Below are 22,590 nucleotides of genomic sequence, written 5' to 3'. Positions count from 1 at the left end.
TTTTTTGTTCCTGTCTAAATTCCATAAGCTGTAAGCCGTTACATAAAAAACAAGCAAATTTCCTCCCAAGCTTAACATGGATGTTATCCAAAAAAAGGCTCGAAATATTGGTTTGGCAATCATTTCGCTAAGATCTGCAAATGCGTCCCCTGCCAATATTACACATTCGTCACTACCATCCAAACAATCCCGAATTCCATTTTGCACCAATCTTAACTCAACTGACAAAGGTTGTTTATTTTGGCAATAATACCTTTTCTTTTCGCAGCGGCACTTGCTTTCATCAGATTTATTCTCGCAATCGATAACTCCGTCACAAACGTTTTTTCTGTCAATAGAAACCCTGCCTTTACTTTTGCAATAAAAACGGGTATTGCGACATCGTTTCAGAAATTCGTCTGATCCGTCGTCACAATCGACTTCTCCGTTGCACACACGACTGTTTTTTTATATTGATTTCTCCTTTTGATGGGCAGTAGAACATATTTGGGCACTTTACTTCTCCACGTAAGCCAAGACGGTCCCCAACTGCTCCATCACAAATTGACTTTAACAAATCTAGGGCGTTAAAGCCAAAATCTATGTGTAACCGAAACCATATTCTCATTGCTTTGTTGTCAGTTTTGGAACACTTAAATATTTCACCAAGTTCAAGGCCTTGATAGTGCTCTGGTAAACAGCGAGTTTGTTCCAACTTGTTAGGTGAGGAACAGTATTTAGTGTTGATTTGGTCAACACAATGAACGCTGTGGTTGCACAACTTACCACTTTGTAGCGAACAGACAGACTTATTTTGGCAATTCATCTGATTTGACGGACAAACACCCCTAATCGCGTCGCACAAACTTTGATTCAAACACAAACATTCATCTGACATATCAAAGCAATCCACTATACCGTCGCACACTTGTTTGGGTGATATTATTAATTTTTTATCTAAACATTGAAAACATCTGAACTGTCTGAACAGAGATCAGATTCATCAGAACATTGAGCTACTGAATCGTAAACGTTAATTTGTGGCAAAATACAAACACCTTGTCTTGATGAACCAGAGCATTTAAATCCAAATCCCGATTTGATTTCGTCGCTATTGTCACTGCAACTACCAATTGTGTCACAGAAGTCACCTCCAGCTATGACTTGTTGGTTTTTACAAATAAAAGTATTGTGACAAATTGTATCTATTTTTGTGCACGCTGAAGATATGCAAATCACGTACTGACTTTCACAACTTCTGATGTCATCAGCACACGACGGATGGATTATTGTGCTGCATTCTGCTGGAACTGTGGAATGTACAAGATACCTGGCAAGTCGTTCATTGTTACAAATAGTTACAAACATTTTGCAAGATTGACACGTAAAGTTTGAGAACGAGCAAAGCTCGTCACTCCTGTCAAAGCAATCGTTTATATTGTCACCTAACCAGTCGAAAGGTATGCATCTGCCAGTAGAAGGGCAATGTTTTTTGCCAGGATAACACGGACATCTTGCGTAAACGCCAAAACAGGTGCGTGTGTAATGTGTCTCGTCACTTCCATCAACGCAGTCACGGTTACCATCGAACAACAAAGATCGCTCAATACAACTTCCTTGGGTACGGATAATGCACTGTTTCGTGCTAACACAAGCACATTCAAATTTATGAGCTGGACAAGTGCAATTAATTTCGTCACTTCCATCTCCACAGTTATTTTCGCCATCACATTGTCTGTCTTTTAAAATACAACCATAATGTCTGGTGCAGCTTTTTGTTTCGTAACAATCGCATTTAAACCTATCATTGGGGCAAGGACAGTTAACTTCATCACTCGAGTCACCGCAATTATCGATCGAGTTACATTGCCAGTCTGTGTTGATGCAGCCATTGCTATTAGTGCAGTTTTGTGTTTTGTAACAATCGCACTTAAACGTATTATTACTTGGGCAGGAGCAATTAACCTCGTCACTCCAATCTCCACATTCAGTGTATCCATTACATTGCTTACTTTTGCTAATGCAACCACTTCTAGTGATACAGTTTTTCTTTTTGTAGCAATCGCATTCAAACTCATGAGTTGGGCAAGTACAATTAACCTCATCACTTCCATCCAGACAATCTACTCCCCCATTACATCGACTCTCCTTTTCCACACACCCCAAAAATCCCTTACAAGTGTTGTTGAAACAGTCACACTGAAACATGCCCTTTGGACAAATATCACTTAACTCATCACTCCAATCTCCACAGTCGTTCCCCCAGTAGTCATTTACCTTCGACATCGGTATGCATCCTGGTTTGTTACCACATCGACCAAATTTGTGACAGGCACATTCGAACATTGATGAAGGACAGGTGCAGTTTGGACCACGGTACGGTCTCTCGCAAGTTCTGTGCATACAATTTCAGAAAACGTTTTATATACATTGAGTCCAACTAACAGGAAATTCAAAAAGGTGCGTTGCCCAAATTCTAGGGTAAATCATAAAAAACGTAACTAATAAACACATATGTGAGCTGCAAAGACATAAACTAGTGGTTCTTAACGGTTGGTCCAGACTGAGTGGAAATATTGCAAAAATGGGTCATGCATTGTTTTAGCTGTCAACAATTTTATATTACATATTCTAAAAAAATGGCAAAAAAAGGATTCAGGTGAATGTTTATCATTACGCAAAAAGCGACAAATCTAAATGTGTAATTATACTGTTTTCACACAATGTTTTGCCAATCGTTAGGGCCTACTCACGTCAAAGCTTGTAATTTCGAATTTGGGTCCAAACGCCCGCTTACAGCTGACAAAGCCAGGATTTACCAAATTAAAAACTTTTTTGTTTAACCAGATTAAGAACAAAAATCTTACTTGCATAAGGTTTAGGAGCAAGACTGTGATCCTCGTCCGGACATTCACCTTTGACACATTCGAAGGCAAACAATAGAAATAATATCCACATATTTTTCACTAAATTATCCAACATCTATTAATAAAAAAAACATTCCGTCAAGTAAACCCCCCCAAAAAAATTTCGCTACATTTGTAACAAAACTTGGTCTTCCGTAAATACGCCTAGCAATCGTGTCTATAGTGCCAAATATAAAGATAAAACATGTTTGGATAGGATGTCGTAAACACACACTTGGACTAAAACGTTTTTTAAACATGAAGGAGAGCATGTGGTAACAAAAACGTCTGTTATACATTTAACAGAAAGGCTCGAGTGTGCAAAGGTTTGCTGCAGTGGAAATTTCTGCAAATGCTCACAGTAAGGGCTATTGGAGATAGGATCCTAAGCCTGGGCCCAACCGCCTGCCACTATTGGAAGGTTAGCCAAAAACTATAAATGTATGGACGTCCGGTCAACTTTCGCGTAACTGTCCCACTGATCACTGTTAAAAATTTGAACTGCCTTTTTATATCTCTAACGAGAGAGCAAAAATCCAAAATAAAATCTGTTTCACAAACAGGTCATTTAAAATTATCTTTTCCTGCCGTTTTACCGATTTAAGCCAATTTATGTACCAATCAAGCAATAACGGGACACCGTACGTGGCAACCAGGCGACGTAGGGCTTATATAAGTTTTAGTTCATGCAAAACCTTAAAATAGGGCTCCCAAAAAGATGTCTGTCGTGGGTTTGAATTCCACCGCAGGCTGTTTTTTGGCTACTCCATACCAGTGCTTGGCGACCGGCAAAGGTGACATGTGCAGCATACGAGGCAGGCAACAGTGCTTGTGATTCCACTTTTAGCGGGTACTCCAATGATCCTGTGTGGCTCAGTTTGCAGAGAGCGAGTCGTGAAAAGATGGGTTCGAATCCTATCGCAACCTAGTTTTTATAGCAACAGTGTGAGGGCTTAAAATTGTTTTAGATGGATACTATTTACAACATTGGGTGGATTATTTTTGTAGTTATTGGGTTATTTTTAGTTGTAAGTACTCGGTACTGTGTATCCATTGTATCGAAATTTCATATAATCTCGGTCTTCGAATTAAAATATGTTGGACTCAGTTATCGATATGGCCCTCTTTGCACTACAATAATATCGGCAGAATTCCGATTTTTGCTCTCCAGAGTCAAGTGTGCATGACGTCTCCCTCACGATTTACTTTGAAACAAAATGTTGCGAAAGATATGTGCGGCGTGCATAAAATGTTGTAAAATAAAGTTGAATACCTTTAGCTTCAAAAAGACTGTTAAAAATGCCCTCTCGTCGCCGAGTAATTCAAATAAAAGTGTTAACTCGTGCTCAGCACCCTAACATTTCTTCGCGTGTCGGTGTGAGCGTATAACTTATTTTTGCGTCCTCTGTTTTGGGGTAATTGTACCAAACGAGCTTCGAAACTTTATCTTGTTTGAGTGCGTTGCATTTTGGCAGCCCTGCAGCCACAGAAGGAAGAGATTATGATTACTTTCTGGTTTCATGCGCTGTAGATTCTTGCAATGTTTTGTTTTGCATTTCCGATTTTACTGTACTTAAAATGTTGCATCGCCCCGGCACGGTGTTTTTAGCAATCACGCAAGTTAATTTGGGATTTGTTAATATAATGTATCGCCTTGCGAATTTAGATTCCTCCTTATTGCAGTTGGTGGTAAATGTGCAACGCACGTTAATGTTTTACTAATACAGTACCGCTATTTTTCACAATATTCTTCGTACTTGGTTTGTGTTCGTTGAAGGGCAATTTCTTTTATATATGAGGGATTCGTTCCCTTTGATTTGATGGGGGGTGCATTTTAACAAAGTGATACAAATGCGCAATAAATACCTTGACGTGATTTTTACAAACTGTTTTGACGAGCATTTGAACAGTCAAATCAAATTAAACTGTTGGTTCTACCATTCGCCCAATCAAATCCGCGTTAATTTACAAAACGAGACAATTTATGCATTATTTCCACTATATCGCTGTATTACTTTGGACACAAACTGGCGACCATGAAGCAAATTGAGTTTTTATAAGTAACAACAGGTTTGATAAAATAAGTAACAATAAGTTTTTGACAACTTGTCTCATACGTTGGCTGGACCGAGCTTCAGTTGTTAACTTGCAAGAACGAAGGTGACATTCACTCCTTGGTCAGAGGCCTGGCTATCCTAGTTTGATTAATTAAGCATATCTTTTACCGAAAACAGATTAATGTGAAGAAGATAACATTCGCTAAAACAGTGGTTCTCAACCTTTTTTTGTGGAACTTCCTTTTGATTCTTTTAACACAGCTTCCAGAATGTATTTGTCATATAATTTAGCGTTAAAAGTCAATATAAAAGTAAGCTTTTTTGCCTTGCAGTCGTGCAAAGCCAAAAACTCTGGCAGAATGGATCATTATTATGCTATTTTGCACTAAACAACATTCAAAATCATGAATGGTTCCCAAAGTTTTAAATTTTGCAAGCGGTCTTTTTACAACTGTTTTCTGCTCAGTGTTAATCTCAGCTAAGCTTTAGTTAAGGAAAAAAGCTAATTTACTCATTTAGGAAACCTTTTTAGGATTTTAGGACCGCGTTTTGGATTATGCAAGGAAAATTTGTTACACAGCAATAAACAAAACAAAAAAGTAAAGTTTGTGCACGAACAATTGCTAGTGTTTCTTAGTATTGTGCACTAAAGACGTATTTACATTCAACCACAATTTACACTTTAGTCACATTTCGCAACCTGACATGAAATAGGAAAAAAAACGTTACAGTTTTTAAGTTGGGATGAATCTTCGCGACCACTTTAAAAGTGCAAGAATGCAATGCGCCATAGGTTGGCCTCCCCTTTCTTAGTTCTTAGTTAGCAACCTATGTGGATGTTTTTAGTTTCTTTCGCACATTTGCAATTATCTTTGTTGCTCTTAATTTGAGACAAAACACCTGTCAAACTTTAAAAGCGACTAAACTCTGACTGGTTAAGACATCCTAAATTCACTAAAACAAAACCTGAGCAACAGTCTCGCACTTTCCTCACAACTCTAACTGCACCAAAAAACGCTAGTGTTTTCATAATAAGAAACAGCTGCACGAAAAGGAAGTAGGAAGAATAAAATTCATGAACAAACTTTCCCTCATAAACTAGCACGTATAAAGGACGGATGTACAAAAATCCCCTCTCCGTACTTGACTAATGAAACAAAGGTCTATTGTTTGAATTAATGAACCTATCTTATAATAGTCCGTGCATAAATTGAACGGACGCACAAGAACTTGCTTTAGCATTCATCAAGGGCGTGTATTGCTTGAATACAATGATCAGTTTCCTTCGAAAAAATGTTACAAAGAGCCGTGGTTACATAAACGACAGCTGCAGAAATTCCGCGCACTCCTTGTAATTAGCTGCATTGAGATGCATTAAAAGTCGCTCTAATGGTGCACGGTCGTGTTTTGTCATTAAGCATATTCACAAAAAGACTCAACTTCACATGAATAAGAAAAAAAGGTGACGTAAAAAAACAGTAATTTAGTTTTGCACAATGCGCCGACAGTATGATATGCCACCCAAATGCGAAGTTTTTGAACCTAACGTAACAAACACTCAAAAGACTTTTCAGCAGACATCAACTAGTAAACAGTTGCATCCACAAAAAGCATAGAAAGTTGGTAATTTTCCAGCACATGGAGTTTAAAACGAAAACAAATACTCTTTACAAAACGTTTGGTTAGTACAAACAATACATATTGGTATGGTGGTTAGTATTCACCTTAAACACTGCGTCGAACATAGAAAGCGCAAGGCCAAACTCATTGATTTTTGTTACATGCGGCGTGGTGGAAATACACCTAATGCGGTGGTTTATACTCACTGCTTACGGTTGCCTACTTGCATTTTGTAACATTCCATTGTTTTCCATCGTTTATAACAGGTGATTAATTGAAAAACAAATAAATAATATAAAACAGCACTTCTGACATTTTGACACAACACACAAAGTACAATAAGACAATACCTATGTAATTGTCACTTTCTTTGTTGCGTAACAACTGTTATTTTGGCACCAAATTATGTCGTAACAACTGCTATGTTTGTCGTCACAACTCGAATGTTTGCGTTAACGAAGCAGTTGCAATTGATTGGGGAGATTTAAAAGTTCCCCCTGACTACTTGGATAAAAAATATATACATATGCGACGTTTTATTGTTGTAAGAACTAGGTGATGCTTGACAATAAAACCCATGGCTATTAATATTCAGTAATTGTCAATCAAATACCATGAAGAAATGTGCGTTATTGCTTTGTGTTAGTGGCAGCCTAAATTACGACTGATCAGTCGATCGTGTACAATTCAGAAATATTTTCGTCGATCTTAACGACTGGCAAGTTGGCCACCCCTGGTTTATAACAACAAAGCGTATTAACTTCGATAAATAATATTGTGAACAAAAACTTTGTGTTCATTTACGTTGCAGTCAGGCAAAGTTGGAATTGCAATATGAGCACAAAAACGTTATTCTGGTTGTTAACGAATTATAGTTCCTCTGTACAGTTGTCAAGACGCGAATTACTGAAAAAGATACAGCATTTTTATGCTACTTCGCCAGACTAGTTTTTTTCAAGTTAACAAATTAGTAACGTCTGCGCACTGGCAACGCACGACTGCTTTTTTTCTTTCAGCTACGGTTCACTGCACACTTTATTTTTGCTGCGACGCATGGCCCAGTTTGACATTCACGACGCGTTTTGGGATGTTTCGCGCAGAAACTAGCTAGCATTTGTCCCTACCATCAGCGGCTTTTAACTATTTCACAAAAACAGATGCAGTTGGCTTTACTATGAAACAATATCGTGTATGTGAGTAAAACGTTGTCGGACTGTTGTTTTGTTGGTGATGGAACTGTTCTTATCTAATTGTGCTGTTCGGTTGATTTTATTTCACCCATCGATTTATTTGTGGTAGTCAAAAATAAGAAAAGTAGCAGTAGATAGATGCAGGTAAACAAACAAATAGTTTCTCGCTAGGCAATATTTAAATAGTTGTTTCGTGGTTTTGGAAGCGGTTGTGTGATATTAGTTGGTGATAGTGGTAATTAAGTGTACTCGAGTAATTGTTGCATTTTAACTTTCCAATCTTTGTGATGCGTTTTTGCTAATGATTTATTATGTTGACAATACCTTATAACAGCAACGAAATCGATGGTAACAGCTAGTCAATCCGCATTTCTGGTCAGAAGTAGTCAATTTTATGTAACATTTAACCATGTTGTTTATTTCAAAGGTTTAATGAGATTCAAATTTTCTTTTTGTGAGGGAGTGCATAATGTTCCAACCGCCCTGATTTATTACAGCGCCATATATAATATTGCAAAGGCAACCGGGTAGTGCGTTATCACCTACTTACTAGAACCACAACTTTCAATGTGTGTTAGCTGGGACATGGATGAGCAATTACACCAAACTGGAAATTGGAAACAACCACATCCTTGTGATGTTCGTTAAACAGGGTCTAGTCGAAAGGAAATTTTGAAAACATACACACTAAGAAAGTCTCACACTAAGAAAAAAATCCATCGGTGTGACGTATGCGAAAAAGAATTTCGGCAAAGTGGAGATTTGAAAAGACACCTGTTGACTCATAGTAAAGAAAAAAGCCATCGGTGCGATGTTTGTAAGAAAATGTTTATCCTTGATGGTAATTTGAAAGCACACATGTTGATTCACACAAACGAAAAACCACATCGATGTAATATTTGTGATGAAAGATTTAGGTATGGGTCAACTTTGAAATCACACATTTTGACTCACACTGAAGAAAAACCTCACGGATGCCATGTTTGTGAAAAACGGTTTCGTCAGGGGGGAACTTTGAAAACCCACATGTTGACTCACACAAAAGAGAAACCACATCGATGTGATGTTTGTGAGAAAAGATTTAGTCAAGCTGGAAATTTGAAAACACACATGTTGACTCACACAAAAGAAAAACCGCATCGATGTGATGTTTGTAAAAAAGCATTTGCACTCCGTGGGCATGTAAAGTTACACATGTTGACTCATTCTAAAGAGAAGATTTATCAATGCGATGTTTGCAAGAAAAGGTTTGGATTGGCTGGGACTTTGAAAGGGCACATGTTGACTCACACAAAAGAAAAACCGCATCGATGTGATGTTTGTAAAAAAGCATTTGCACTCCGTGGGCATGTAAAGTTACACATGTTGACTCATTCTAAAGAGAAGATTTATCAATGCGATGTTTGCAAGAAAAGGTTTGGATTGGCTGGAACTTTGAAAGGGCACATGTTGACTCACACACAACAGAAAACTCATCGATGTCGTGTCTGTGAAAAGACATTTAGATTTAAAGGAAATTTGAAAATACATATGCTAACGCACATGGAAGAGAAATTGCATAGATGTAATGTTTGTGCAAAGAGATTTAGACAGCTTGGAAACCTAAAAAGACATATGTTGACTCATATAAAACAGGTAATGTAGTTGGATGTATAATTGTGTAAAAACGGTCCCATGGTACATGATGTACATACAAAGTTGGGAGCAGTTGTGTATTTTTTTAATACTCTGTCTATGGGTGCCCTTGGAATAAATTTTACCACATTAATCGAAGTAAAGTGAAGAAAGTCAGTTGAATGTCGCGAGTTTAGAGATGTCTGCCCTACCATAACCTGCTGTTTTATTGTATTTCGAACAGACCAAAATCTACACCGCAATACTACCGTTATGGACGCGTATGTACGTGGGGATTTATTTTGTCAAAAATGATTTCTGGTTTGAGTCGTAAAGTAGTGAACATAATTTATGCCTATATGTATGTAATTTAACATTGGGTTGTATGTACCAGCCAGCCAGGTAAATAATGTGTGTTGTCAGTTTAAATAAATCATTACTGCAATGGCCAGCAAGCCGTACTCTGTACACGTCAAACGTCCAGTTAAAAATTATTGTGATGTGCGGTCAATCAATTTACATAAAACGCGATACCCTGGGCCAACATATCGCTTCATTTATCCATTCACTTTTGTACAAACGTGGTTTACATTGCTATTGCGAATCAGGTTGAAGAAAGGAAAAAACACGCCTAACCTGAATGCAAGGGTACTTCAAATGCTCAGAAGAGCTCAACATCGATGGCAGTTGTATTTTTTGTTGTAAATATGACTAACTCGTTTCAAGTCATCATCAGATTTGCCGGTATAAGTAATGTCTTGCTCTACACTTTCTTTTCTGAAATCTTTTGTACAAAATCCAGCATTCAATGGGCCCTTGTGAGGTTCTTGCAAAGAATGCTGTAGAAAGATTGCAGATAAACATAATTCTTTTGCAGAGTCTGGAAGTTGTGCATCCATAAGCTCAGAGATCAATTTTTGCATCCTCGTGGTAACTTTCAATAATTTGTTTTGTATCTGGAATAACGTGAAATACATCTTTATCTAATAACGAACGCTTAAATTTCGGCAAGTTTTTGACAAGCTTGAAGTATTACATTGACAGCTGTATAATGTCAGGAAATCGTTGCCATAAGGCACAGATTAAATCACTATTCACGCCACAAACAATTTAAGCGTTTGCGTTTGTCTCGCAGCTTTGTCGCGATACGAGTCAACTATCAGGTTGTATTTTCTTGCCAACCTAAATCATTTTGATCCGGGGTTGGGGGAAGTAAACCTGTCCTTGCACTGTGTGTGGGTATCCTAAAGTCCGAGATCAAATATATGTAGTAATTTATTGAAGTTAATTGATTAATGGCAGTTAGGCTGCTGTTAACTCATTTATTAAGTAATACATGTCCTGACGACTTTGGGTTTTGCTGCTTCTTGCAATCATTATATGAAATAAACAAACCTCTCTACATGTCTTCTCTCTCTCAGCTGTAACCAATTTTTTTTATTTTAAACAACACATTCTAGTTCATCTAAGTGTGTTCTGACTGTCGAACCAGCACACGAACCAATATATAAGACCGCAGTGACCCGTTGCTATAGTCTTGAAAAGGGGACTACGACGTTGTTTAGAAGTGTGGTTCTCCAGCAGACTTCGTGTAAAGTTTGGTGCTGGCGGACACTTATCAGTTAGTGCAAGGCATGGAGTCTCGAAGGTTGATTATCATAAATGATAAATATAAAAACATAATACTGTTTGTTGAAAAAAGGGTGCAATTTGATTTATGTTTGACGTTTCACGCTTAATGTTTAAGGTCGTATGGGGGGATTAAACTGTTATACGATTAATGTTACAGTTTAGATAAACTTTAGGTTGTGCTTTATGTCTAACTTATTTTGAAACTTCTTCACAAGCACATTGTCAACTTTTTAGAATTTAACAAACTCCTGAACCCGAAAAATTCTGGCTTTCGCACTCCACTATAACCATTCTTCTATATGGGGCGCCGTTGTCGAATAAATTAAGTTGCAGCAAGTTAGCTAAGTTGCTGCAAGATAGCTAACAAGCAACTTAGCGTTGCAAGTTAGCTAACTTGCCGCAAGCTAGGTTATCTTGCCGCAACTTAATTAACTTGCAACGAAACTTAGCTAACTTGCAACGCTAAGTTGCCGCAAGATAGCTAACTTGCGACGCTAAGTTGTCGCAACTTAGCTATCTTGCGAGAAGTAGTAAATCAGTTGACTTCAGTTGTTACTACACTATCAAGGCAACAAACCGAACGTGTCAGTGCTAATACTTGTAGAACTCTTACTGGACAATCAACTTCCAGGAGTGTACAGGTGCATCGCCAGCTGGGGACAAGGCAGACAAATAATGTATGTAAAATCGCAAGCTATAGATTTCTAAACATGTTTGTATCTGTTTATACCAGTAGTTCTCAAACTGTGCGTCGCGACGCCCTGCTGCGTCGTTTCAATTTTTCAAGGGCGTCGCAGAATAGTTCCGTTTCGTAACTTTTTATTGTTGTACTAATAAACACAACTTTAATAATAATTATCCTCATTAACTTTTATTTGCTGGTGCGTCGCAAGTCCAGAAAACTTTTCCAGAGACGTCGCAACAACAACAAAATTTGAGAACCACTGCAGTACACTATTGCGGCAACCACATTAAAAAGAACAAAAACAATTCAGGGGCAAAAAAAAAACTCTTACAATCGTCGCAATTATGATTTACCCGTGTCAACTGTTTATGCGTGAGTTATGTCAACCCAAAAATGTTTAGCATGTTATTACTAGCGCCTCGTTCGCATGTTTTACCATACTTAGCCACTAACTTTGTATGCTTCTTTAAGACATTATTTAACGAGATTCAATCATAAGGAAGCACAATTTACAAAAACAATTGAAAATTAACTATTGGAGGTTTGCGTGAACATTTAAAAATACCTGCAAGTAAAATAACACTTTCGTTTATTTGACAGAGTTTGTTCTGAAGTTTTCTCTGCTTCAAAATAACTTACACTACAGCAGTGGTTCTTAACGCTGACTCAGGGATTCGACGAAGGGAGTACAACACAAATACTCGTATTCGTTAAACTTTAGGGTTCTATAGTCTCCCAAAAAAAATTATTTGCTAAATGTCAAAACACTAAAAGGTTACACTAAGGCAAGGAGGAACCTACTTACTACTGCAGGCCGCATGAATTGCACAACATTTTCGGGCGGAACAAATATTTTTATATTTTCAAATTCCGCGTAAAATTACCCAAAGCACAAGTGGTTTTATACATCATCTCTCCAGGTTTGATTTTTTTGCTGCTACATGTTTGCAACAAACAAGGCATGCAGGTTTGTCCCGAGTCCCGGAAAGACTCCTGTCGTGGGTTCAAATCCCACCGCAGGCTAGATTTTTCTAGTCTACGCCTTGCCATATGGTGGTGAATGCTTGGTGACCGGCTGATTCAGTATAGCGCCTTCAATGGGCCTGGCGTACTGTGATTTATATATGAGTGTGCCGTGATCGCTGGTCTGCATAGACCAGGGGTTCCCAACCGGTGGTACGCGTACCACTAGTGGTACGCGAAGGGTTTTCAGGTGGTACGCGAGTAGCTTCTGTTTTGTTCACAAAAATCTCGATTTGCAACTTTATATTTTGTTTATCTGGTTTTGTTTACAAAAAAACATTCCCCAGGCCTATTGTCATTGTTACGTAACTATTCCTGTTGTTTCGTATCATTACGATCTTCAAAATACAGGGGTCTTCAAAACAAAAAGCATAGTTGCTATATGAAAAGCCGAACAACGCTGTGGCACAGTGGGCGTTAATTATGTCAAATGATTGCTCTTGATAGATATAATCTACTGTTTTGTAGCTTAAGCTAGTGTTGAATAAAATATGATTCGAACAAATTAGTTGTTCTGTAAGAAGTGGTGCTCTATGGTGGTACGCGTGGCAGTGCAGAGCTTCCAAGTGGTACGGGATCGTAAAAAGGTTGGGAACCCCTGGCATAGACGCTTCAGGGCTGATCCCAGTTATGAATTTATGTTCATCTTAACTTATTTCGACTAAAAAATAGTTTATCCATCCTTTACGGATACCCCTAGCTCCATTACCGATCTGTCTTGTTTTCCAAATACATATTTTCAATTACAATGTAAGGATCACAGGCGACTAGCTCTAAAATCATTTTTAAAATTAACACCACATGACAAATGATTTGTTACTGCAAGAACAGACAATCGAGTGACTATTACGTCACGAATATAGCAAGTGGTTGAACGTGTGGCAATTTTTATGGAAGTTTGACATCATAATGTGGAATTGAGAGATATTGGAAATAAATTACCAATAAAGTAGAAGTTATTTCTAAGAAATATTTGTAAACTTACACTTTCAAAAAAAATGTATTGGAAAAAGTCTGGCAGCAGTTCCAATGTTTTGTTCCGTAAATTAATTTTACGGCAAGCGGGTCAGTAAACAATCTACTTTGGGTATCGTAAAATAAAATTACGTACAAAATTCCAGTATTTTTTTTACGAACGCAGTCGGTAAAACGAATTAACTGAAATCGGTCTGGCAGTTCCTATGGTTTGTTTCGTAATTTCAACATACGTTTACTGTCCTGTCTTTTTTGATCCAGCTACATAGTTAATACCAGTGTTTCATACCGGAACGAAATAAAAAATATTCAAGATACCGGAACGCAACGAAATACCGTTATTTTTTATTCCGGTGTTTCGTTCTGGACGTTTATCATGAAACAATTGCTGAAAATTTCGCGCCGTTGAACTATGATAAAAATTGAAGCTCCACAATTTACATCCGTTTGACCATCATTGACAAATGTTATGTGACGTAAGAACTACCGACAATAATTGTTGGGTGTTGCAACTTTCTTTATTTTATCGCTTAATAACTGCAAAGACCACAAAAATGTTCTTTTGTTAAGACCGAAATACCGTTCTAAATTTATTTCGGTCAGACCGGAACGAAATGAATTGATCGGTCCAGAACGAAATAAATAATTTGCTCAGAACGAATAACGTTATTTGATTTCGTTCCGTTCCGGTATGAAACACTGGTTAATACACACCAACATGTCATTTCTGGAAAATTGTATTTGGCACAATCATTGCCGTTGCTTAATTAAAACTTTTGGATGAGTAGTATTCTTTTTTCTCTTCAAGTTTTTGCTGCTAGGATAATTTATGCCTGCCAAGTGCCCGAAAGAAAATGCAAAACAGTTTAGTTTGTGTAATACCTTAAGCTACAAGAATGTTTGCAGATATTTTGAAGTTTTGTATCTAACCCACATACCTTTGAATTAATTCCAGGGTGGCCACAACCTGGACAGGGTACTCTATGTTGTATACATAGTAACAGCAAAAGCAGTAGGCAAGGGCCTCAAAAAAGTTGTCTGTCGAAATCAACTTTAATCCTTCATACAGAACTATAAATTCTGTTCCCAATCCATACGAGATCCCTGTGCAAAAAAATGATTTTAATTACAAATGATATAGTTTGAGAACATTTATGTCACATGTTTAAATATTGTTTTGTATACAGAGTTTTGTTACAAAAACATTCAGGCATTCACCTATTTTTAATGCTACTGGCTGTTGTAACCCAGACATTTATAGAGCAAGGAAATATAACTTACAAGAAAGCATTTGGAGAGGACTTGAACATCCTTCATGAAATATGCGGCCAAAAGGTTGATTATGTTGATAAGTTTCGGAAGACTGCTTTCCATTGTTTTGTTTTTTTTCTAGATATATTTGTTTGTATACTCTCCTCACTGAAGGTTTAGTGCATATTTTTAATGCTCTGCAAAAAACACCACCATTAAACTGCTGCATTTTTTTAAACTGGTGTGAGATAAAACCACATTGGTACCTGTAAATAACTTGAATGTTGCCACACATTTTGTCGAGCATTTGCTTTTGGGCATCATCTTTGTTCATTAGCAAAGAGTAGTGTTGAAAAAGAAATTCTGCCTTTCATTAAAACGGCCATTCATTTATGACAGTTTTTACTGCAACATTTTTGTCAATAAGATCTCGTTGCAGATAATATTTTTTTCCATGTGCTTGACTGCAAGTTCTAAATCTGGATGTTGCTTTGTACTTTCTTCCGACACCCATTGTTTAAGGATATTGTGTGACGGCAAGGCACTGAAAATAGGGGACCAGTTCACACAACCATATGGTCTCTTTCCCGCAAGCGCCCCAAGGTGGAAACTTACACCTGTTGACACACACTTGTGTTGGCTTGTGTCTTGTTAAATATTTTTTTAGCACGAATGGACATTTAAAAACACGCTTGTGAGCTGTTTGTAAAAACGTTTAATGACTTTAGATTTTTGGAAATTATTTTTTCTGCAGATTTAGGGCGTTTTGAATTTATCTTATAGTTAAAAAGTTCAGAAAAGCAAATGTTGAACATTGTCATAGTTAAACCAACTAATATATTTTAAGTTAATTGTTTAAACCCAGTCAACAATACAACGCAACACATCGCTGATTCGAAAAACAAAAAATTGCATTTCTTTTTGCTTGACGTATAGTAGTGGTTTTCTAAATATTTCTTTCGAGAGCCTCTAGAGTCTAGGGTAAATTACATGTGGCTTCGCGAAGTTAAAATTACCTTGCAGTTTACCACGTCCCCGGACATCACAAAGGCCTATACTAAAACTGTGGACTGACAAGACTTTGATTTGTTACTTGCAGTGAAATACGTTTAATTTGTTGCAAAAGAATATTCGTTAATGCCCATGATGAAACTGATAACCAGCCTAGTAACCAAAGACTGTTTGTAACCCTTTCGTGTGCAAACAATGCCCAAAAACAGATACACCATGCGTCACAATCTTTATTATGACGTCATAAAATTTAATTACGTTGACGTTTTTTGTGCTTTTTGCGACATAACTGTTTCAATTTTGGTTCTTTTAGTGCCGAGACGATTAAGGAGTTGTAGGAACTGGTGGAGATTTATTCTAACGATGTTGAAATCTTTCCCATCTAGTTTGTTGAGATGTGGAGCAAGGTGTGAAGGTTGAAAAGACAAAAAATCTTTTAAAAACGCCAATCCTGTTCTTTTTCAGGTGCTTGTTTACGTTGGAAAATATTTACAATCGTCAAACTTCATTGTGTAACCAGATTTAAAGAAAATATTGTAACCCTAATCAATACTCTTTTATCACGTGGCAAATAAATTTATCCCAAAACTTATGCATGTCTCCTTTGCTGTACATTAAAAAAGACTGTGTGGCCTGCGAATATTTTTAATAGCTACGTGTTTTACACGGACCAAGTACTTTGTTCGACCATAGAGTTAACATAGATTTTATATTACTGACTGCTAAAAATAAAGCATTTTTGGTTGATCGTAACGGCATACCTGTTAAGAATCGGTAAATTATGTGTCATTGTATGCCATTGTTTTTACACATAGTATTTATTAAACTATAGCTTTTTGGTAGTTCATATATTATGTTGTAGCGAGGTGTTTATTTGAGATACATCTTAATGGAACAACACAATGTGCGAATACGCCGCATAAGACGAGAGTCAAAGAAATAAGGCAATCTGTTCGGTTTTCTGTAGTATGAAAGGACACGATAGCGGTAGAGGCCGCTACAATGTAACATTTTTGTTGTCAAGAACTGTGTCAGATATCATGTAAAACCGTAACAAATGTTCGGATAGTAAATTTCTCGGTGAGGGTAAAGGGGAAACTGCGAAAAGTCTTGCAACTACTGTATTTATATATTGGCGATTGTATTAACGAACTTATACAAACTAAAAGTTGGTGTATTCATGAAACCAACAACTAATATTATCCGTATTTTTATTTTTTGTAATGCGAAAAAATGACACGTGGAGTGGATGCAACTATGAGGCAAAGTCCGCATTAAAAGTCATCCTAAACACAATTTATTGTGGTTATCATTTTACAAGTAGTCACTAAAAACAATATATTAGGATAAAACAGCATGCATATATCATATTTACGTAACAAATGACTCCTTCGTCGAAAACTTTTTTCGCAAGCAGTGCATCCAAACGGTTTCTCGTTGGTGTGGATTGACATGTGCAGGTTATTTTTTAAGGTTTGGTTTGGGTGACCGCTAAGTAGTTTTAAGAGACCGCAAGTGTTTCATTTAAATACCAAAAAATAGCCATATTTGCTTAAACGAATTATTTATTAGGCTACTGTCAGTGCACAATCACAGAACAAAATTTTCAGGTTCTATCTCATGCAACAAAACAGATTCGCAATCCCGTTTCCATCCGCCAGCTTCCATTTCTTCGTTGTTTGCAGATTCCAACGCCTTCAATGCTCGCACTGTCACTGTTCGTCGGTCCTTTGTTTTTTGCCACTTCTCAGCTATCTTTTGTGCATCCTCGTCAGTGAGCTGCTCCGGACCGTTCATCGAAATGTTGATTAGAACATTCAGGGTGATATCTAGTAGCCTATTTCGTTGCTTGATTTTAACACGACATAGAGTCGAAAATCCTCGCTCTGGCCAGGCGGTTGCTAGAGGAATTGACAATGCAATGCAGCAAAGTCGATGCAGCTCTGGAAACATTTGCTGGAATACGTTGTCTCGAGCAATTTTGCTGCAGACATCACCGGGATCCTAGCAGAACTCAAATTCTGGCATTGTCATTCTATCTTTCAACGTTTGATAGTCATTTAGTACTTTCAAGGTGTGTTCAGCAGGAACAATGTCAAATCTTCTGATAAGCAGCGAGAGATCATCATTCCCATAAAGTTGGCGCTGAGGGGTATCAAGAGGAATCTCATTAGCATCAAAGATTCGAAAAGCAGAGAGTACCTCAGGCTCAGGGAAACGTTCTTCGAGATTACAGAGCAGTGCCTCACAGTATGTTTCTGTGGTGAATCGCAGCAGTTTAAAATCATCTTCAAGAAGTGTATTTTTAGATTTTGGTAAAATTTTTGAAATCTTCTCCCAGTCAAGTTTTAGGCTGTTTAAAACCTGATCTGAATTGGCAATGCTCCTAATCTCTTTTTTTGCATATTGAAAGTGCCGACTGCATGTGAGAAAAGTGAAAACTACCTTTTTGAAACAACAATGATAACTTGTTGAGATGGACCAAAGCAGCATTCAGCAAGTAAAGGGAGAAAAGAAAGCGTTTGGAGCAAATTAAATGAAGAATACCAACTGCTGTGCAATCTTTCTTCTCGGTAGCAAAATATTGGAACGTAGCGTGTACAGCAGGCAGTTCTGCTTTCATTGCGATTACAGCCTGACCATGAGATAGTCAGCGAGTACCGGAGGCTTTAACTAATTTTCGCGCAGACGAATCAACAGTTTGCATTTCTTGTAGTTTTGCGGTCTTGAGCGGCGAAATTGAAAAGTACTTCCACGTGTGGACTAAGCCACGTTCGCAATCATGGATGTGTTGTAGCTCCTTTACCGTGTCCGTACATGCCAAGGCGATGCGCATGGCAGTGCACTGTGTAGGTAATCGGATTTTGTGCAGTCAATTTCTGTGAGAGGGAATTTCGGCGGCCTATCATTGAAGCAGCTCCATCGCATGCAATAGCGACATGTTTACCCACATCAAGACTGTAGTCAGCAGCGACCTCTTTCCAGAGTCGGAATAGGTTGGCAGCAGTTGCCCCGCGAGCGTCTATCCGACGGATATCCAAAAATGCAGTTGCCTGGCGTCCCTTTTTATTGACGTACTGAACAAATGTAATATATTGCTGCAAAGTAGCAATATCGGTTGTCTCGTCGACCATGGTAGCCCAGCATAGGCTTTGCTTGACATCAGCAACGATGCGATCAGTCAGATGGTCGGAGATGAGTAAAATAAACTCCGTCACTGGTGTTGAACTGGTATGTCGCAGGTCACGTAGCCGGTCATTGTGACCGATGCCTTCAACCAGTGTTTGCAAGGAAGCAACTTTTCGATTCGCTACTTCCTCTTTCAGTACCCAGTAAATTAGGTGTACTCTCTCAGCCACTGTTTTGGTTTTATTTAATACACGATCTTGATACTTTGTGTGAAATAGCGAGACACGTTGGTTCTGTTCCAGTTTAACTGCTTGCTGGTGTTGCTCCGAGCTCAGATGCATATCCAGACGAGAGGGGCGCTGAGGTCTGGCGGGTACGCTGGTGTAAACATCAGCAAACTTGCCTCGGCCAGTGATAGCTACTGGATGCTTAGAGCAAAGCAAACATATTATGCCTCCGTCAGCATGGAGGGTGAACACGTTCATTCGTAGAGCATCACCAAAACCTTTCAGTTTGATCCACGATTGAAATATCTCGTTGGATGGTGCAGCTGGAACAGTCGTCGACGGTGCAACAGGAAGAGTCGATTGCTCTTGAACATTTTCAGCAGAATTGCGGTCATTTAGTAAAACACAATCAGAACTTGTGGTGCTGTTGGCAGATGCGGTTTCGGGGGTTAGAGCAGCAGTACGTGTTTTCGGTTTACCAGAAAAGAACTGCTTTATACTTCGATTGTTAGGTTTATCAGAGGATAAGCGTTTACGCTAAGACATTTTTACCTGAAATAACTCACAAAAACTTAAAATTTTTAAGTTAAAAAATAGAAAGAGTATTTAAGAAATAGCCTATTCTAAATTTTATCGCAAAAACAATCTTTCTATCTCAGAAATGCTCAAAATAGCGACTGTCACGTCTTCCTTTTCTTTTACCAGGAAAGAGATCGCTGATCAAATAACGACTGAATAGTTCTACTTCTGAGATCGCTGATTAAAATCTTCAGAGAACTGGCAAAAAGGGCGATGTAATCTACAACAGCACTTGCAAATAACGCATTAAAACTTGATAGCAACTGTCAGCACTTCAACGTATTTCTTAATTTCTGTCCTTCCTCTCTTTTACACTCAAAATATGCCGCCTTAGTTAATGCCAAAAAATATGTTACGTCACAAACAATTGTTAAAACTAAACGTAAGGTTGAGTAAATACGTTTATGACATCATAAGCTTCATAATATTCAGTTTAAGTCAGAGAAGAGTCCAGAAGGAATAGAATTAACTCGAATCTAGGTTGCGCAAGAAAAGCAATTATTACGTTATTTCTGATTTCAAAGGTTGCTTTAGGACAGCGGTTCTCAAACTTTTTTGACCGCGACCCAAATCTGAGTTTTATGAATATCTCACGACTCAAGCATCAAAAAATTTAAATATTATTATTAACGAGACGAACTGCAATTTCGAGGCCACGCCGTCGCCGCATAGGAGTCTGCCCATGTCTAAATGGCTGCAGGCTTAACGAGGTCGATTCGTTTGATAACACTGCATAACAAACACACATTGAGGCTTTGCAGCACCATGATCATTGATAGAATTGAATCCCAAATCTAAAAAGTTTCCTTGTATGAATACTTAATAATCCTTAAACGCTAACTGTTACATCTCCACGTCTAGTTTCGCAAGATTACCTTGTCCTATTATTCCCCGTGCTATGACGTTACAATCGCTATGTGCGTAACAGTAAAATTGGAAGGCTATTGTCGGTATGTTGTAATGATTGGTTCATTTACTGTACAACGTGTCAAATGAGGTGTCTTTACTACTACTTTAAGAAAATTCGTTTATATTTACCTAAAACAGTAATAGTTCGTTTGGGCAGAATTGAATCACTGCAGCGCGACCCATTTTTTGACCCTGGGTCGCACTGCTTTAGGACAAACATTAATCTCTAAAGATGCGGTACAAACCTAGGCATTTAAACTACATACAATCAACGCAACATAAAATGAATTATTCGACAAGGCACAACTTAAATGATTGTGACAGCGACCAAACAGCCTGCCCAACACGGCCGCCAAACAAGTTTGCTGCACAATCAAACAAAGTGTGCTTGTTGGCTTCTGCTTGTTATGTTTCCACACGTAAAAACTGATCATTATGCGCCATAAATCAGAAATAAACATTGACGAGTATCGAAGGTGCACTTCTTTTGTGAATAACTCTTTGATTCAGCTGTTAGCTGTACCTCCACTTATACCGTTCCAGTCCCCCAAAACACCTTAAAAGAAACACTGGGTGTGGCCACAAACCTTGCCTTGAAACTGCAACTTTATGTGGTAAATGGCTTGATTATGATGACAAATATCCAATTGTTGAACAATGAATGATTTCTCATTGTTACGTACAATGCAAATGAGATACAAAGCAACAGTAATATGTACAACGACGTGTTCTAAAATAAATAATGTTCCAATCTGTTGTTTTTGGGCTATAAATCCGTTATGCATGCGCGTTAGAAGTTCTTCAACGGGGCAAGATCTTTTGAATAAACAATTTTTGTCAGGTTAGCCATTAAAATGGCAGAGAAAAAAAAAAAAACAGTCAGAAGAAAACAGGATGTTTTTAACAGAATGGGAGAGTTTATATTTTTTGTTGAGTGTAATGGCAAGCCATTTTGCCTTATATGCCAGGCATCATTGGCGAATTTTAAGGCGTCAAATCTTCAGCGCCATTTCAGCTCATTACATGCTAATATTGACCAGGAATTTCCAAAAGGAACTGAACTTCGCAAGCACAAATTGGTCACTTTGAAAACCCAAGCAGAAAAGCAAAAACAGTTCTTCCACAAATTTACAAAGTCCTCAGAGATCGTAACGCTTGCATCGTATCAATTGGCTTGGAACATTGCACGTGCTAAAAATCCATACAATGAAGGAGAGTTTGTTAAAAAATGCCTTAGTGACATGATTGAAATCTTGTCTCCTGAAAACGGCAAGCTAAAGCGAATGGTATCCGAAGTCCAGCTGTCCCGTCACACTGTTAAACACAGAAAATCTGACATTAACAGCACTATTGAATCAAAGTTGCACTCTGCTCTTCAAGCATGTGAGTATTTTAGTGTCGCATTGGATGAGAGTTGTGACATTCAAGACAAACCTCAGTTGACAATATTTGCACGATTTGTGTCAAGATTGTGTGATCAAAGAAGAACTTCTTGATATTGTGCCGTTAAAAGACAGAACTCGTGGTGTAGATTTGAAACAAACAATGATGACTGTATTTGCGAATGCAAATCTGCCTGTGCAGAAACTAGCTGCAATAGTCACAGATAGGGCGCCAGCCATGATAGGGTCTGTGAACGGACTTGTGGGGCTGTGCAAAGTTGACCAAACCTTTCCCGAGTTTTGGAATTTTCACTGCATCATTCACAGGGAGCAACTCGTGTCTAAATCATTGAATTTAGACAATGTCATGAAGCCTGTTGTGTCACTTGGACAGACTGAACCTGACCCTGCAGGGTAAGTT

The 22,590-nt window shown here is 38.1% G+C and overlaps 2 protein-coding genes and 1 long non-coding RNA gene across 3 annotated transcripts; 2 read left to right on the top strand and 1 right to left on the bottom strand.

Annotated features, from left to right (window-relative positions):
* Positions 1-936: 936 nt before the first annotated feature.
* LOC145219727 (uncharacterized) lies at positions 937-10,821 on the bottom strand. Its single transcript, XM_080087049.1, has 2 exons — positions 10,003-10,821; positions 937-9,239 (listed from the first exon to the last, which is right to left on the bottom strand). Exon 2 carries the CDS (start codon positions 2,380-2,382, stop codon positions 937-939), a length of 1,446 nt encoding a protein of 481 aa, XP_079943175.1. The 5' UTR covers positions 2,383-9,239; positions 10,003-10,821.
* A 4,054-nt stretch (positions 10,822-14,875) lies between these two features.
* LOC145218655 (uncharacterized) lies at positions 14,876-16,785 on the top strand. The gene is made up of 3 exons (XR_013857685.1): positions 14,876-15,016; positions 16,257-16,350; positions 16,409-16,785. It is a non-coding gene; the product is annotated as an uncharacterized LOC145218655 (long non-coding RNA).
* A 4,910-nt stretch (positions 16,786-21,695) lies between these two features.
* LOC145219726 (general transcription factor II-I repeat domain-containing protein 2A-like) lies at positions 21,696-22,587 on the top strand. The gene is made up of 2 exons (XM_080087048.1): positions 21,696-22,170; positions 22,256-22,587. The coding sequence occupies exons 1-2, from the start codon at positions 21,696-21,698 to the stop codon at positions 22,585-22,587; spliced, it is 807 nt and encodes a 268-aa protein (XP_079943174.1).
* Positions 22,588-22,590: the final 3 nt, after the last annotated feature.

Source organism: Phallusia mammillata, chromosome 3, assembly GCF_965637545.1.
Source record: "Phallusia mammillata chromosome 3, kaPhaMamm4.hap1.1, whole genome shotgun sequence".
Lineage (NCBI taxonomy): Eukaryota > Metazoa > Chordata > Ascidiacea > Phlebobranchia > Ascidiidae > Phallusia > Phallusia mammillata.
Note: the sequence above shows the minus strand (reverse complement) of the source record. Positions and strands in the feature narration are given on the sequence as shown.

Coding starts and splice junctions, on each gene's coding strand:
- LOC145219727 (XM_080087049.1), bottom strand. CDS start 2,382: ATGCACAGAACTTGCGAGAGACCGTACCGTGGTCCAAACTGCACCTGT.
- LOC145219726 (XM_080087048.1), top strand. CDS start 21,696: ATGGGAGAGTTTATATTTTTTGTTGAGTGTAATGGCAAGCCATTTTGC. Junction 22,171..22,255: donor GCACTCTGCTCTTCAAGCAT/GTGAGTATTTTA, acceptor ATTTGTGTCAAG/ATTGTGTGATCAAAGAAGAA.